Source organism: Eurosta solidaginis, chromosome 3, assembly GCF_040869045.1.
Source record: "Eurosta solidaginis isolate ZX-2024a chromosome 3, ASM4086904v1, whole genome shotgun sequence".
Lineage (NCBI taxonomy): Eukaryota > Metazoa > Arthropoda > Insecta > Diptera > Tephritidae > Eurosta > Eurosta solidaginis.
Window position 1 is genome coordinate 3,686,940 of NC_090321.1, and position 17,651 is coordinate 3,704,590.

The 17,651-nt window shown below is 33.8% G+C and overlaps 1 protein-coding gene across 8 annotated transcripts; it reads right to left on the bottom strand.

Annotated features, from left to right (window-relative positions):
• Nucleotides 1-280: 280 nt before the first annotated feature.
• On the bottom strand, nucleotides 281-17,230 carry gprs (speckle type BTB/POZ protein). 8 transcript variants are annotated; one of them, XM_067770431.1, is made up of 9 exons: nucleotides 16,741-17,230; nucleotides 11,478-11,670; nucleotides 10,322-10,504; nucleotides 10,076-10,234; nucleotides 9,509-9,626; nucleotides 9,052-9,383; nucleotides 8,836-8,976; nucleotides 8,574-8,624; nucleotides 281-8,399 (listed from the first exon to the last, which is right to left on the bottom strand). In XM_067770431.1, exons 3-9 carry the CDS (start codon nucleotides 10,493-10,495, stop codon nucleotides 5,448-5,450), a joined length of 3,927 nt encoding a protein of 1,308 aa, XP_067626532.1. In that variant the 5' UTR covers nucleotides 10,496-10,504; nucleotides 11,478-11,670; nucleotides 16,741-17,230; the 3' UTR covers nucleotides 281-5,447. The 8 variants fall into 8 exon arrangements, with proteins under 8 accessions (XP_067626532.1, XP_067626525.1, XP_067626530.1 ...); XM_067770424.1 differs by having other exon boundaries at nucleotides 8,348-8,624; nucleotides 11,478-11,527; XM_067770429.1 differs by having other exon boundaries at nucleotides 8,348-8,624; nucleotides 11,478-11,610; nucleotides 17,120-17,227.
• Nucleotides 17,231-17,651: the final 421 nt, after the last annotated feature.

The following is a 17,651-nucleotide window of genomic DNA, read 5'->3' on the forward strand; positions in this document are numbered from 1 at the left end:
TTCAAAAAAAAATTTAAGTCAACAGTTAGGGTGACCATTCCATTCTCTGTAATTTATTTTATTTTTGTAAACTACGTAGAAAATATACAAACCCACGTAAAGAGATAACTTCATCATCAAGATGACTCGAATACCCCAAATATTATGAAATATTTCTGTGTTGAAAAGCTGTTCCAGTTCATGTTTTGTGTTAAGTTTAAAGGTTTTTGCAAACAAGCAGGTCCAGTTTTTATTGCAGTTTTTTCCAACATGATATTTTTTTTTAATTACTTTACTTCTATCAGAATCTGTTATTATAACAATAGAATAAAATAATGTTTAAGTTCCTATTGTTGAAAATTATATATGCTTTTAATAGATCAAAGTTCCACACGCTTTGCCAGTAAAACTGTTCATTGGAAAAATAGCCTTTCTGCAAATAGAAAAGTGAAGATGTTAAATTTGTAGATAAAATAAAAAGAAAATATAATAGGAATTCCAATTCCAAGGTAATTTAAGTAAATGTTTATTTTATAAATGTAGCACAGTAATTTTGGAAAAATAACAAAACTAAATATCTTATGCCTAAAAAAAAGAAATGTAACAACTTAATAAACCAAAAACAAAAAACAAAAATCTTACCTCAATAAAAAGCAGTGGCCTTAATAACTTTTTTATGATTTTATGCAAATCTAGAATATAAAATAAAATTAAAGCGCTTGATAGACTATGACACCAGCTATAAAGGAATGATTCAGCTATCAGATCTAGCAGCAGTGGCATAGGTCCAACATAGGTCCTGAATTTTGATAGGATCTTTCAGTTTGGTCGTTAAACAAACTTCTGGTAGCATTATGGACACATCCGGTCTATGTGAGGCCTCACGGAACGGCCCGTTCAACCTAGTCTAACCTAACGCTTGGCCTTGTTGAAAAATGTAACAATTTAATTTAAGCTGCTTTTATAAAATTGCAATTCTAAATTCCACTTTGTAAATGTGGGGTAGATGTTGTTTTTAAATTTGAATTAGTAGTATATGGGGTGGTTTGCTCTAAAGATAGGGTATTTCATATAATATATAGTAAAGATGGGAACACAACTATTCAAGCCTCCAGCTAAAAAGAATTGAAGACGAATTTATCGAATTTGGTTAAATTATGATAAAAAGTTTGAAAATTGTAATGGCTCTAAAAATGGCAGCTATCTTTCGATGGATTGCTGTATCAGGTTAGTCGGAGTATGACTGATACGTTGCCACTTGTGAAACACCACGCAAATAAGTTATGAACAATTTACGAAAGAGACTGGCTACATTGAATAGAATTTTAATGGTATTTGGCAGGGTTTAAAAAAAAAATACATAAATTCACTATTAAATAAAATAAAAAAATGAATATTCACACAAATGATAAAAAAACTCCTACTTGCATACAAGCTAAATTTTTCCAACTTCGCAAATCAAAGTGAAAGCAAAGCGCATAAATCTATGTATGTTCACAAATTAACCGTTAACATTGAACTACAGCAAACGTTAAACAAAATGCAAATCTGCTTTCAGCTTTTATAAAGGTTAAGTCATGCAAACCCTGCAGTCAAACGCTAAAGTAGTCTTTCTATTGGTTCTATTCGTGAGAACTACAACTGATTTTTGTTACGCGTCGAAACTTGTTCACACCATCTTCAGGGAAATACTTGGGAATTAGTTGAGTTTTCAGTGTAGGAAGCGAAAGGTAATGCCCAAAATATGTAGATGTACAGCAGTTTTATGCGTAGCACTGCTAGTTTTTCTGTTCCTATTTTCTATTTTCCGATAAATTTATTTAAGTGAAATGAAAGAATGTAAACAAAAGTCAGCTGTTTACCTAGTGTGTGTATATTCACAATAAAATTTTTCGATTTGTTTTACAGAATATTCCCGATAATCGATTTACCTTGGGTTTGTCACCCTGTGCTGGCGAAAAAAACGATTGAAGCCTTTTGATAGATTTTTGTTCTTCAGATAAAATCTAACTCAACTGGAGATGGTGAAAACGGCCCTTGGTATGTAAAAAATGTACAGTTAGCCAAGTAGTTGGGTATTTAACTACAAGAAGTTAATTTGACTGCAAGAAATGTTGGACGATTATGTGTGTACTGGTATCTTCGGTACATTAACTGTTTACTTGGTACATTAAGCTATTTAACGGTTGATAAACTTTTATAAACTTAATAACTACTAAGCTAATTTAATAAATATATGTTTATTTTTACATCATTAAATTTCTTGTGTTTTTTTTTTTTATTTTTTGCCTGTTGTTTTGAAGATTTTGTGTTAATAAGAAGCGCTTTAATTCGTGCTGATAGTGTAGTGGTGTGCTTTTGTCTAGAACTGAAATAGAGTATAACTGATAGACATGTTTTGGTAAAATGTACCTGAAAGCACATTAAAAGAAAAAAAAGTTCTTCAAAGCACTAAAGGAAAGCTCTGTGCAGTACTTTATTACCATTTTCAGCTTTCTCAGTAAAACAACAAAAATTATGCATATTTATGCAAGAAAAAATATTGTTAATGCCCTGAGCTCGATTCGAGTCCCCGTCGCTAAACCCAGAGCGAAATTATTAAAATTTTAATTTTAGTCTTTAGTATTTGGTATAGAAAAATTTTTTCAATTTCAAAAACTGTATGCAAGTTTGCATGTAAAAATAACACTCGATCGGAGCTTTGACCCCATTTCTGTAATGATATTTAAATGTTAATATGAGGCTACTTCATATGCTCTACAAACGAACCGAAACCCCTGGGTTTCGTTACAGTTCGACGCCATACTATCAAGTCATGTGACGTTAGGGCGAATCCTTTGGAGCTGCTTTACTTGACATTAGCAATGATGGATGGATTTTAATACTTTTTTGATGTAATTGTATTTATTTTCGATTTCTTTTTCTGTTTTGGAATTTTTGTTGTTTGCGCATATAGCAAAATTTTCAGAGCTATGCTATTTAAACTTTATGAAGCTTCTAATTAATTTTTTTTATTTTAATAAATAAATACTTTGTTTTTGTATTGAGGCATTTTGAAACAGCGTAAGAACCAGAACCGTTTCATATTAACACCAGTAAAATGTGTGTAAATAACTAATAATGCAGATGTAATATTTGTTTGTAAATATTTTTGCTTTTCTAAATTTTTTTTTTTTTGTATAAACAACATTATCTTTTTTTTTCCTTGTAACATTTAGATTGTCCAAAGTTGTATGTTTTTCCATTTTTTCTTTGTAAAATTTTAAAGTCAAATTGTTTTTTAAAGTTATTGTTTGTATATATGCTACAATAATTAATAATACGCTTTTAATAAATTTATTGAAAATTTTTTTGGCTGTAAATATATTTTATTTGGAGGTGACAAAAATGTTTCACCGAAATTTTATCATTATTAAATATTTGTTTTTTTTATATTTTTTTTTTGCAATTTTTTATATTTAGTAGAATTGCAACAAATGTTTATTTTTGGGTATTTGATTTTGTTATTAAATTATTATTAAATGCATTTAATTTTACTTTTTAGTTTTTAATACTCTGTATTTGATTATTATTTTAAGTAAATTTGTTTGTTTATTCAAAGTTTTTTCATTCTGTTTTTTGTTAGCAATGTTTTTATAACAAATTTTTTTTTTTTTTTATAAATTCTTTATATTATTTCTATTTTTCTTGTTTTAGCTAGCCATTTTTTTTTTTTTGTTTGCTTTTGTTCATGAGTTTTGTTTCCGATTTTTAAACATAGTACCAAACTTTTTAACACTTGTTTCTGAATTTTAATGAAATTAGTTTGTGTATTCCTTTGCTTGCTTTTATGTTATTTTCCCATTCTATTTATTTAAATTTTATTCTATTTTGTATTGTTCGAATTTAATGAATTTTGTCTTATCTTGGTTTGTTCTTTTTTAACTTATTTTACTTTGTTTAATTTTATTTCTGAATATTGTAGTTTTGGTAAAATTTTTAATTTGTTTATTAAAATTTTATTATTTTTTAACTTTGTCTTCGGCCGAAATGCCTGTTTATAAATTCTGTGTTGAAGCTTTACGGTAATTATAAGGACAAATTTATATTTTCGTTTTCCTTTCTCCGATGCTTTCGCGTTTTCTTCAGGGAGTCTAGTTTATATTTAAAAAAGAAACAACTTGCTGATAACAAACAATACACACAGCAATAAAAAATTTAACATTGTTTTTATATGAGTGTTAAAAAAATTGGTAAAATGTTAGTTGTTACAGGAATTGTCTTGATATAGCTACATTGTTAAAAAAAAAAAATAAAGAAAGAATCCCTGAAAAAGTGGCGCAAGCATCGAAACGCGTGGGATGGAAAATGAAAATTTCAATGTTACCTTATAGTAAGTTTATTTCATTTTTTCCTTTCTTTGTATCATTTTAATGTATAGCTTTACTTTTATATTTTTATTTCAATCTAAACAAATTCTATTAAATTAATTTATAGCTTTGTTTTATGTTATTTTCTTTTATTAACTTCTAGTTAAAGTTTTTTTTTGATTTCGTTCTAATTATTTTTCATTGCACAAAATATTTTAAATCTTAGATTTAGAATTTACACACAATTATTTAACTAATTTCAGTACTTAAAATGCACAAAAGGGCTGACAAATATTATATTAAATATTTTAGGATTTTTTTTTGCATTGCAAGTGTTGTACCGTTAAACTTTAGACAATATGTTTGTTTTAGATTATTGTACATCATTTTGCATTCCTTAGCGATTGTATTCATAAGACTGGGTTGAAACAGTGGGTTCATTTCAGTTGGAATTTTTATTTTTCATAAGATTTATGTATGAATAATAACTTTTTTGTTGTTCGTGAAAGATTATAGGATGAAATGAATAAAAAGAAATTCTTCTATTTATAAATGTTTTCCAGCCGTTGGATATGTACTTCAACTTCCGCAAGTAAAACTACTTTCTGTAGCTTTCTTTCGGCCTCTTCTTTCTAAGAAGGCTTCGCCTGTATGCTAATAAGTGTGGAGTCAAGTTCGCTACATCGCCTTGAAATATCGCAAGGCCTACACCCTTGTCTATCCGGCATTCCGGCAGGTATGGCGTGATAAAGATCATATTTATTTCTGGTACTTTTTCTAGAACAATGATTATATATGTAAGTAAATTTCTTATTTAAGATATGACTTTCATATTCCTTCCTATTCCCAAATGTCCCCGTTTATTGCTTCTTGAGACAATAGTATCAATTCCCTACCCTTTAGAGCTCCTACCACTCCATTACATCCCGTTCGCTTTTCACATCTACCTCGATTTTTTTTGTGATATAAGTACCATATAGCTCTCTGAATGCAAACATCATATTATAAAAGAACTTCCTTGGCTTTTCTAAATTAGTTTTTTTGATATCAGCTTTAACTTCGAGCTCACTCACTCCTGCACTCCTTCTGCTGACGTAGGCTTTTACGAAAATTAAGAATTTAAAAACTCTTTCCACCATCATATATTCGCTTTCGTCTACTATCCCTACGCCGATACCGATCAAATATGCGACTACGGTGACGCTCTGTACACAAATCCTCCGGTGAGCTATCAACCTTCTTCAACACAATGCGAAAGGTGAAAGTGTGCTTGGGAGATGCACTAGCAGCACGGCGTGGAGAGGGTGGCTCAAACTCACTACCACTTGAGAAACCACCCGCAGCACCGCCCACCACCGGGTAAGGTATGCCATTGCCATAACCAGATGGAGTAGACATCGAACCCGTAGAAAGTTGTTGAGTCAACACAGAACTTGGACGTGGTTCAAATATTGAGGCACAACGCTGATCAGTGCATAGGAATGTTTTCACCTCTTCCTCACGTTGCTTAATAGTGAGCGGGAAATGTTTCTTCGTCGGATCGGCGAAGGGGCTACGTTGCGGCTCCTGATGATTGGGCGCAGATTGCGGATAGGAGGAACTTGAATCATAACTATCACGTGAACTATAATTCGATGATGTCTGATTGGAAAGTGGGCTACGTGCACGCGAAAAGGCACTAAAGGGTGAGATGCGTAATGCACGTAATGTCTCCGGTTTTTGTTTTTTATTGATTGGAAAGTTGGGTGAACGTGCCGGCGTCATGCCACTCGCATCGGAAGGTGTGTAATCGAAATGGGTCTCTAGTGAAGACTTACGTCCACAGGAATAACCACTTCGCTGAAATGTCTCAGCATCTACTAGTTCGATCGAAGATTTGCGCAAATCAACATTCGACTTCTTTCTATCGTCTATGTCAACAATCTCAAAACTCGAAGTTTGATCTTCGTAACTTGTTGATTGATAACGTGAAATATCGAAGCTGGTGTCACGCGATGAATATGGACAATCAAAACTTAACTCAGCGCGACTAGATTTGCGATCACCCTCAATTATTTCGAAACTGTCACCACCTGAATCTAGGCGTTGCAAATTTATCAGGTCATTATCGGTATCAGCGCCGGGACTACGCAAATTTTGTAAGAATGGCGAACGCGGCGGATCGAAGGAGGAACGCCGTGATGGCGGTTCAAATTCTATAATCGGGCATTGTAACGATGATTTCTCAGCATTCATACTCGCTTCTGTCGCTTTAGCTAAAGCTTGAGCTGCAGCAGCCTCTGCCTCTTCAGTTTCACGGCGCAACACTTGCAAATTTACATAAATTGGTTCTGGTTCATAGCCCTTCAAAATTTCTGTAAGCTCAGTACGGAAATCCTCCGGAATGACCAAATCATTCGAATCGGATTCACGTTCTTCGCTTATACGTGGCTCAATGGGCTCACGACTTTCGGAGCGACGTTGAAAATGATGTGTTATTTGTGCGTTCTCATTTGACAACGAGACTACTTTAAGTGAATTTGTAATCTCCTCTACGAAGCTGGTAACAATCGGATCGGTTGTGGTGCCGGTGCCGGTTTCATGCACGTACTCTTCTTCGTGCATCATCTTTTCATGCTTTATATATGATTCACCAACCTTTTCGAAATGAACATTCGCCAATTCGAATGGCAGTTCACCGAGCGGTGATGCACGTCCGGAGCCGGCACCACCGCCGAAACTGCCACCGACGCCGCGACCTACCTGCGTGTCATGTGGATCCAAACCGCCACCGCTTATATTAGAATCAGCACTGGCACGTTTTGATGATGTGCTTGCCGCAGCTGCTTGCTTCGCCTTATCGTCGTTGGCAGATCGACGTAGTTTCAATGACATTTTTGCGTAGTGTGCAAATTTCAATGACATCTTCGGTTCGAATGCAACTTCGGACATCTGCTTCACCACCGCACTCTTGGCAGCCGTCGATGATGCGGCCGGACTGGCCGAAAATGTACTTTGCCTTATAAGTGGCGCCGATGATGAACCCGATTCGGCACGCGTAAAGGCGTTAGCAAAGCGATTTGTGCGGGTCGAAATATGCTTTGATGGTTTACGCACGAAAGCCAATAGCTCCTTCATAACACTGGTGCGTTCTTTTCTTTCACCTGCGGATTCTCTAGCAGTAGCTGCTTCTTGTTTTTCACGTACTTTGCGTTCCATTTCACGTGCTGCCTCTGCTGCTGCAATGGACTCAGCGATCTTTTCAGCTAATTTGCCAGTCTCTATGGGATTTGAAACTGTAATTGGTGGTATGGGCATAGACGTGATGGGACTACGCTTATCGCCACTAAAATAGATTGGCGTGAAGAGATTGATTGATGGACGCTTTATTCCAGTAGTACTTAATCCAACCACTATACCGTTTTCTTCCATTTCCCGTTCATCCCAATGTGCATCTTGTACGTGCACGGTTGACGTGGTACTACGACGCGACTGTGAGAAATCTGATGGCGTTGCGGCGCCGATAGGCGAACGTCGTTCCTGTGTATGCATGCTAAGCGTCGGGCTACGTGCGCCACCTGTAGGGCTACGCGCTGTCGGACTATGCAAACCCAAGCCAAAAGTTTGTTGAACAGGCAACTCATTTGGTGATTTAAGGCGATCACTGGACATTACTAACGGGCTGCGGCGTCCCTGAGGACTGCGATCATTGAAACCAACCGGACTGCGGCGTCCTTGAAAAAGTACTAACGACCCGGTCATACTGTTCTTACGGCGACTCGATGCGCGCAATGTGCCCTGTCGCGATAATATTGTGGGTGTTTTTTGCGAGGTACTGCCCGGGCTTTTGGACTCAGGTTGTGGTAGAATAGGGCTTTTTGGTGTATGCGGGCTACGTTTTTTGTCATTAGCCACTAATTGGGTTGTGTTTAGTGTTAGGTTGGCCGTTTTACCAAATATTGGAACATTATTTGGACTACGGCGCTCAGATGGACTACGTCGGGTGCGGAAACTCTGAGATTTAGCTTTGCGAATTTTTGGTAATGACTGATGATGCTTATGACGACCGTGCGAGGATGAGTGGTGGTGGTGCTGATGTATTGAGGAGGAGGAAGAGGGTCCGTTCATCTTATGTTAATTGCTATTGTGCGGGCCGCTGGTGGGATCGCTGCTGCCGCTTGAACTTAATGTTGTATTCGAACCGTAGGGGTCCAAGGAACTCTGTACGGACATCGATCTGCCTTGATTTTGGCGTGCACGCCTCACTCGACTAGAGTTGGGAGACAGCTTTCCGGGGTCGATGCTTTCTGGGTCTGCCTGCAAAGGTTAGAATCAGGCATAAAGGGGGGACAAATGGGGAGTGGAACGACAACAGCACACACAAACGCACCAAACATAGACGTTCGTTTTGTGCGCCATTGCCGTTTTACACATAATTGTCTTTAGTAAATTAAATTTGACTTTAATTGAAATTCAAATAAAATGCATTGCTCATCGCAATATGTACAAAGCCTGAGCATGCGCTTACCTGATAAGCCAAAGCATTCATAATGATCGAATATGGCACCAAACCCAATGGATGTATTTCACGCATCAATACATTAGCTGGTATCTTATGAAATTGTATATACTCCAGAAAGTTGCCTAAAATCTCTTTCATATCAATATTCTTAAGAAATAAGAGGAGGAAGAAGCATAAGTTCGTATAGTTTTGTGTGTGCCATCGCCATCAACCTCCACTTACCGGATTGTTATCAAAATACTTTTTGCTCCACATCAATGCCGCTTGAAATTTTGTAAACTCATCAGCTCGTAGCTCTTCACGTGCTAATATCAAACGTACCACATGCTGTGGCAACAACGTAAAACTGCCGAGGTTCAATACTTCATTGCCATGCTCGTCCACGAACTCTAACACTTTTTGCACCAAGCTCTTCGTGCACTTGTACTGAATGTAACGCTCAGCGGAAGCCAATAAAGCGCAAACGGTATCCACATTAATGCAACACTGCACAAAGCCAGCGCAAGCCCGTCGCAACTCCTCCAAGCCATAATAATCAGCTGCGTTCATGACACCTGCGATGAGAGAGCAAATATTTTTTGAGAAAACCGTGCAGTGGTAGTTTGGCTCCAACTACTAAGGGTGTGGTTTGGATTGATACTTACTCCAATATCAATCTAACACTGCCTTAAATACTTACCCAAGAGCGTCCTCGGCTGCAAGGTCACACATCCAGTATGTATATACTCAATTAACTGTCGGAAAACATCCGGCTCGAATTCTTCAATAATCAGAGTTTGATGTTGTTGTCCAGATGGCTAAACAGAAAATAAAATGTTTGAGGCATTAAATTTGGGAAAAAAATGTGCCATAAGAATCCCTGTACATATGTGAGTCAGGATCGTTTTGGTGATTCATCTTCTTTTTCTTCTAGTGATAAAGACACTAGCCAGGCTGAGGTCCTTAATAATATTACTGGTGGGTGTTAGAAATAAATGGTAAAAATAACGTGTTCTTCTGTTAAGAAGTATTCAGTAAAATTGACCGCATTTAAGTTAATTCAACCGAGTCTTTTGTCAAAAGAAGAAATTTGTTTAGTTATTTCGACAGAAGAAAAACTGCTGGTCTCAAACTAACAATATTCAATTCAACCAACGATTTGTGCGAAGTTTATTCAATAGATAAGCTCTACTTAAATAGGAGGCCCCTCAACAAATTTTGGATCCTTCAGAATTATTAAATGCAACACCCACCCACCAACACCAACCTGTTGTGCAGCATTTTGTAGATTCAACAATGGCTCTGATGAGCGTTTGAGGAAAAGTCGCAATTTATTTTCCTTTGTTGATGTTTCTCGTTTGCGTTGTGGCGATGGTGCCGAATAAAGCATTTTAGCGAAGACGCGTGAACGTGATGCCAAAACAGCCTATAGGAAATGGTAGAAGATTTAGATATGTACGACAGTCAAATAGAAATCTTATGCATCTTAATTAACAATAAAATTCTTACACACCTTCACCGCACACACCGGCTCGCGCGTATCACCAACCAAGAACGTTACATCGCATAATTCTGGCATTGAGGCCAGAAACTTCATATCTTCGGCCAGGCCGGTCTTATTCTCGAACGTTGACAAATCTGGCTCAGCATCAGCCATGCCGGGCAATGTAAGAAGAGCTTCGGGCATTTGGGTTCTCTGTGGAATAAAAGTAGGTGTAGTACATCACAAGCAAGGAAATATCAAACACGAAATTTTTAGTATTAGCGAAAAACTTTGGCATGCTAAATTGACGAAAAGAGCTCACAATCGGTTTATCTAATTTTTTTTAATATCGACTATTCTAGATTTATAAAAAACGGTCTATGTAGAAATAATTACTTTCTTGCAAGTATAATTTCTTTATTTATTTTGCAATCAGTTTTTTCTTTTTTAAATTTTTTTCTACAAACTGACGGGACCAACATATTTAAAGCCGACTCTGAAAGGCAAATGAACTGTTTGTACAGAAACTTTTCGTGACAAAAACCACTGCTAAATGGCGACCTTGAAAGAAGCAGGTTATGATACCCATACCCATGACAAACAAACTAAAACTAAGGTCTTTCAAATTAAGTCTAGCACACTTCAATCTAGTAGTGTCGAGCATACCGCAGGTCCTTGTAGCGGTTTGGTCAATTGTATCTGACTTAAGTATTTCGTTGATTCTATCTAACTTTATCTTGGATCTATTTGAGTTGTGGGGCACACTGTGAAAATTTACAAAGTGTACCTAAATATTGAACTTCTCTTAGAGAATTTGTTTAAGAAGTATTTTTTTAGTTTGGGCCTGAAATTGCTTTGCTAGATGCAGATAAGGATGTGAAAATTGAGCCTACATTTGACACCACGGGATATTGGGCAAATTTCTCATACAAAATTTCATGTTCCATTGCATTTTCATAAAATAAATAACCACAAAATCAAATGTCCTAACAACCAGACTACTTTGAATACCCCTCTTGTCAACAATCTACAATGAAAAAAGTAGTACTATGTCCTTTTCTGGAGGTAGACTACCACTGGTATTATGGCCGTTGGTACTATAACCGTTCAATTATGACAGCTGGCTCCCGGACTAAAGAAATTTACAACAGTGTGGCCTATATTGTAACATTCGTTTCCTACTTACCGATTACCGTTATTTGCTAGCTACACACTACTGTTGATGTAACTGCAGTCCTTATATGTTTAGAAAAATTTTATTTTCATTTCGTTTTGAATTTCACAAACATTTTGGAAAATATTTTTATAGAATTTATGCACTTTTCTTATTCATTATAATATTCAATTCGTACAAACAAGCATTTTAAGGGAATTAAAAACTTCATTACACGAAAAGTAATTAAACGGTTGTGTAGCATTACAAAATGGAAGGAAATGAGGGAAATATACAAATATTTATAAAAGGAATTTAAATTGCATGAAATAAAATATGCAAAAGTAAGTAAAATTTCAAATATGTAAATGCATTACGTGTTATTAGTTGTTCAGGGGACGAAGTACTGGCAAAAAATTCGATTTTTTTATGATAGAAAACTACATACATATATCTACAAATATTAAGGGTTTATTCTGGAAATTTGTCGGAATTTAGATTAAAATTTTGAAAGATCAAAATAGAAAAAAAGTTTCAAAAGAAAAGTTGTAAAAATACGTACAAGAGAGACTAGCGGAGCTCACACCTGATTCTTTAACTCCTTAGTTGGTAGTTGAAGATTTATTCATGTGTATTCTGTTTTAAAATTTTTTAATTCTACAGTTTAAAAAACAAAGTTATAATAGACTGAACTGGCCGGTGCGTGACTCCTGAATGAATCTTTAGTGTGACCAGAAGTTTGTTGAACGACCAAACTGAAAAACCCTATAAAAAAGCAGGCCCTCTGTGATACAAACAAAATACACATACAAATCTACCAACAAACTATTTAATGAGCCGTGTGTTAAAACCGCCATTAAAATATTTTAAAATCTACGTAAATACTTATTAAAAAAAAACCAGTTTGAGAAATGCAAAAATATTGAAGATATGCAAAAAAGGAAATATTTGCATACATATCGCACACTAACTACAAAAGAGTCACAACTTGAAAAAATGTAAATGTTCAGCAGAGAAGAAAAACGGTTTATGTGAAAACGTCTGTAATGTTATACTGAAATCCAGTTTTACAAAGAAGGATACCTCCATTATAAAATGAATTGACGAAATTTTGTTGTAATTATTTGTTTACGGACAAAATATATATCAATTTTGAATTATTACTATTTCTAAGAAAATTTACTACTCGTACATTCACAATTATTTCATCAAAAAAGGCACATTTCACAATAATACAAGCAACTTTACTCAATCTTCACGTATAAAAAGACACAATTTTTATTAATACACAACAAAGTTAAAAGTTTTTTGCAACAAGATAGTCAGAATTTAAAATAATACACTTTATGCGTAAAAAAAACTGTTCACTTGTTCTTAAGCAGATTGACACAACTAAAAATAGTACTCTTTAGTTGATAGGGCGCAAGCAATGCAATCAACACCAAAATTGGCATAACGGTAATTTTCCAGTTAAAGAAGAAAATAATGACAACGAAATTTAAGGGGCAGTTAGAGATGTGTACTGTGAATTGGTTTATGGAAAAAACCCGATTTTGAAAAATTTTAAGTTGTGACTCTTTTGTAGTTAGTGTGCGATATACATACATAAGTAAATACGTGTACGTGTACTTCTTACTCATTTATGAATGTATGATTATTGGAGTGTGCCGAACGAAGTGAGGGTTGCAATAAAGATAAATTCAAACTGAACACCTATACAATCACAACAACTCATTACAAATACACCCTCAACAAGAATCAACACAAGGTCACGGAATGTTTGACTCATCTCGCTTGGTTTTTAAACTCTTCAAATAAAGGTAACGTGCTCAAGCCCTTAACAATTATTGTTGCTCATTATCATTGTAGTGCTATATCATTTTCTTAACTAACACATTTTTGTATAATTAGAATATAAAAAAGAAAATTTCAGAGAACTGCAATTCGCTAGTTGTATGGATCTATTTCCACACCTTTTGGTCATTTCCTATCATTCAGCTATCATAGCGGTAATTACGGTACAACTTTAAATTGAAAACTATTTAACTGGAAAAGGTTTCAGTAGAAACCATAAATTTTGGTTCACACTATCCAAAATAGTGAAGACATAAAAATACAACTCGTTTATGGTCAAAAAAACTTTATACTCAATTCAAGATCCAATCAAAACCTTTACAAGAACCACAAGATTTGTAAAACCGGATATCGAATAATAAAGTTTAGCAAAACGATAGAACTTAGCTGATTTTGTTAACAATTAAACCAGAATTTAGAAAAAATACGTGACAATGTAGGCGTGGCTACTTATGTATACTTTTTTCGCATTTGAATCAGTGTGTGGATTAGGAGATAATTGTGAATATGCGGAGCGCCGCTATTTTTCTTTGTTATCGTTTTATTTAATTTATTTGGTCTCTAAAATGTGTTTAATTCATTCAGTTCACTTTACTTTAAATGTTGGTTTTTACTAAATTTATTTTATTTATATGTTTTTAAATTTCATTTGAATTTATTTCAAAATTGTTTATTTACCTTTTTCTAATTTTGTACAATTTTTACTAATTTTGTTTTTATTTTTTATTATTATATTCATATTTATAATTATTTCTATTATTTCTGTGGCCCTTACTTAATTTTTTCTTTATTTTATTTCAACTTATTTAAAAAATCGTTTACTTTTTTATCTTGGTTACTAACATATTTTATTTTTATACTCAGCGAGCTTTGCACACAGAGTATATTAACTTTTATTGGATAACGGTTGGTTGTGCATGTATAAAGGAGTCGAGATTGATATAGCTTTCCATATATCAAAATCATCAGTATCGAAAAAAAATTTGATTGAGCCATGTCCGTCAGTCCGTCCGTCCGTCCGTCTGCCCGTAAACACGATACCTTGAGTAAATATTGAGATATCTTCACCAAATTTGGTACACGAGCTTATCTGGACCTAGAATAGATTGGTATTGAAAATGATCGAAATCAGATGATAACCACGCCCACTTTATATATATATAACATTTTGGAAAACACAAAAAAACAGGATTAATCAGTAAATAATACACCTAGAATGCTGAAATTTGACATGTGGACTGATATTGATACTCTTGATAAAAATTTTAAAAAATTTTTAAAATGGGCGTGGCACAGCCCACTTGTGATAAAACCAATTTTACAAATATCATTAATCATAAATCAAAAATCTGTTAAGCTATCGTAACAAAATTCGGCAGAGAGGTTGCCTTTACTGTTAGGAATGCTTTGAAGAAAAATTAACGAAATCGGTTAAGGAACACGCCCACTTTTATATAAAAGATTTTTAAAAGGGTCGTAGACGAAAATAATAAGCTATATCTTAGCGAAAAAGAGCTTTGTATCAATAGAATTTTACTTTCTAAATTGAATTATAATATTAAATTGGGAAACACTTAAGTTTGAAAAAAATGGTGTGGCACCGCCCCTTTTTGTCTAAGCAATTTTCAGTGTTTCGGGAGCCATAACTCGAAGAAAAATTTACACATCGTAACAAAACCGAGTACACATAATTTCCTTATAGCAGAAAATATTTCTAGTAAAAATGGACGGGATCGGTTAAAGACCACGGCAACTTAGATATAAAACCGCTTCTAGTATTTGCCAAGAGGACGGAGTTATTTTATAACATAGGTCCTGGTTTTTGATAGGGTTTTTCAGTTTGGGCGTTAGAACAAAACACTACGGACTTATTCAGTCCATGCGCGGTCCTCATGGACCGTCCAGTTCAACCTAACCTAACTTAGATAAAAACAAGTTTAAAAGGTTTAAAAGGGCCGTAGACTAGAATAATAAGCTATAACTTAGCAAAAAATAGTTTTGAGTCAATGATATTTCACTTATCAAGTTTTATTGTAAGAGGAAATGGGGAGACAGTTTTTTTTTTTTTAAACGGGCGGTGCCATGTGTTATGTAGAAAAGTAATTTATCTGGAATGAAATGTGGAATTGAAGCTCACGCTGAGTATATAATGTTCGGTTACGCCCGAACCTAGACACCTTTACTTGTTTTATTTGTTTTTTTTTTCTTTTATGTGGTTGTGTTTTATTATAATTTCTGCTCTCTTATTCTGAGGAGTTTATCAATTTTCTCCAGTTCTTCAAATTTTATTTAAAATTTTTTGCAAATTTTTTTTTTAGTTTTTTTATCTTTGTAAATATTTTTAGTATTATCGCATATTTCTATTTATTTGACCTTTTTCTGAGGACTTGACTAGTTTTTATTAATTTTATTTGAACTTATTTTTATAGCTTATTTTACTTTTTTTATTTTTGTCATTTGTATTTTTTGTAGTTTTGTATCATACGCATATAAAAAAATACATATAAAAAATACATTTGTTTTTGAGGATTTGACTAAATTTTTTTAGTTTTATTTAAATTGATTTTAAAAGTCTTTTGTAAGTTTTTTATCTTTGTAACTTTTATCTAATTATTGTTTTTTTTTTTTTTTTGTTATATATATATTTCAATAATTATTTCGTTTTTTATGTTTTAAAACTTTTAAGAGAACAAGTTTTTTAATAATATATGTTTTGTTTTTTGTTTTAATAATTTTATTTAAAATTATAAATAAAATAAAGCTAAACCATTTTTTTATTTTTTTATTCGCTTTTTATTACATGTTATTTAATAATTATTATTTTATTTTTTGGGGGAGATTGTACTTAATTTCTTTCATTTTTTTCCTTTTTTTTAATTTGAATTTAAGTTTTAGCTTTCTCTGTTGCTTTTTTTTTTTTTTTTTTTTGTGGTTTTTATTATATTACTTTTCATACAGATTTTTCTTATTTTGTGTTTTTCCGTCTTAGGGGATTTTACTCAATTGATTGTTTTTTTTTTATAGTATGCATTTTTATAATTTTTTCGCTTACAGTTTTGGGTATTTTATTTAGTTTCTTATACCTTTTTAATTTTTTGTAAACCATTTTTTTTTTATTTGATTATATATTTAAATTTTATATTCGTTTTCGGGTTCAGATTCGATTTGTATAGTAATAAATTCAAACCAGAGCTAAAAATGTAAACAAGAAAATGTGCATATTTTTTGCTTTTACGCAGCATTCAGTGACAAACCTTGAGAGTAAAACTGCAAACGAAAATTGTGTATGTATACAATTACGTGTGTATGTGTGAATGATTTAGTGCAAAAGGGCGTGCGAGGTTTGATAAAATTAGGATTTAGTGCCATAAAAAGAAAGGAGATTTCAAAAACTTTAAGAAATGCATTGAAAAATATTCAAGAACAAATTTATTTTCATTACTTTTTAATTTAGCTGCAGGTGGAGAAGAAACTCAATTGGCAGCTGGCACAAACTGATGTGAAAATATCCTAGAAACGATGTGTCCTTGACGAAAGCTGACCAAGAAAATTTACCAACCTATGGTTGATTGCAATAATACGAATTTTATTTTACAAAAATTAAATAAAATTTTTTTTAATTATTTTTTTATTTTATTGCCACCACCTCGATTTTCCTTTGAATAGCTTATGGGGTCCTTATTTTGCACTTGTGCTTGTATAAAATGAAAAATTTCAATGCTAAAAAGCGATAAATTAAGCTTTGACTAAACTCAAATAAGCCAACATAAAATTTTTGCTGCAATTTACACAATTCTTGCGTTTGGAAATTTTCACTTTACAATTTTGCAAAAATTCAATAATTTTTATGTATATGTATTTTTTGTAGATTTTCAGTGACGTTTCTAACTACCGAACGCGTTTTAGAGAGCAACCGTTGCGAGCAAAGGACACTTTTAGTCTGTTGCCTGAATGAAATTCGTGTGAGTTGCTCGTATTTAAAAGTGTCTACATCAAGAGGAGTTGGCTGGCATCGTACGATGTGTAAAGGTATTCAAGTTGTGGGTTTGTTAAAGCTTTCGGGTGGGCGCATGCGATTACAATCGATAAATACTGCGAGACTTCTACCACCATCGGCCACATACTCTGATAATGGAGCTGAAGTGCAAACCCACAATCATAATCATAGTTTGAGCGCCGAGCTAAAGCTTCGTGCTTTACAAAAACTCAACGATAACAATGGTGGATGAAGACGCTGCCAACCAAAATGAAAAAATAAAACAACAAAAAATTCAAAACAAACTGCAACAGTTTGTTGGAGGCACGTACACTTGATTTGTAGCACGCACCAGGTCCCAAACTCTCCATATCCTC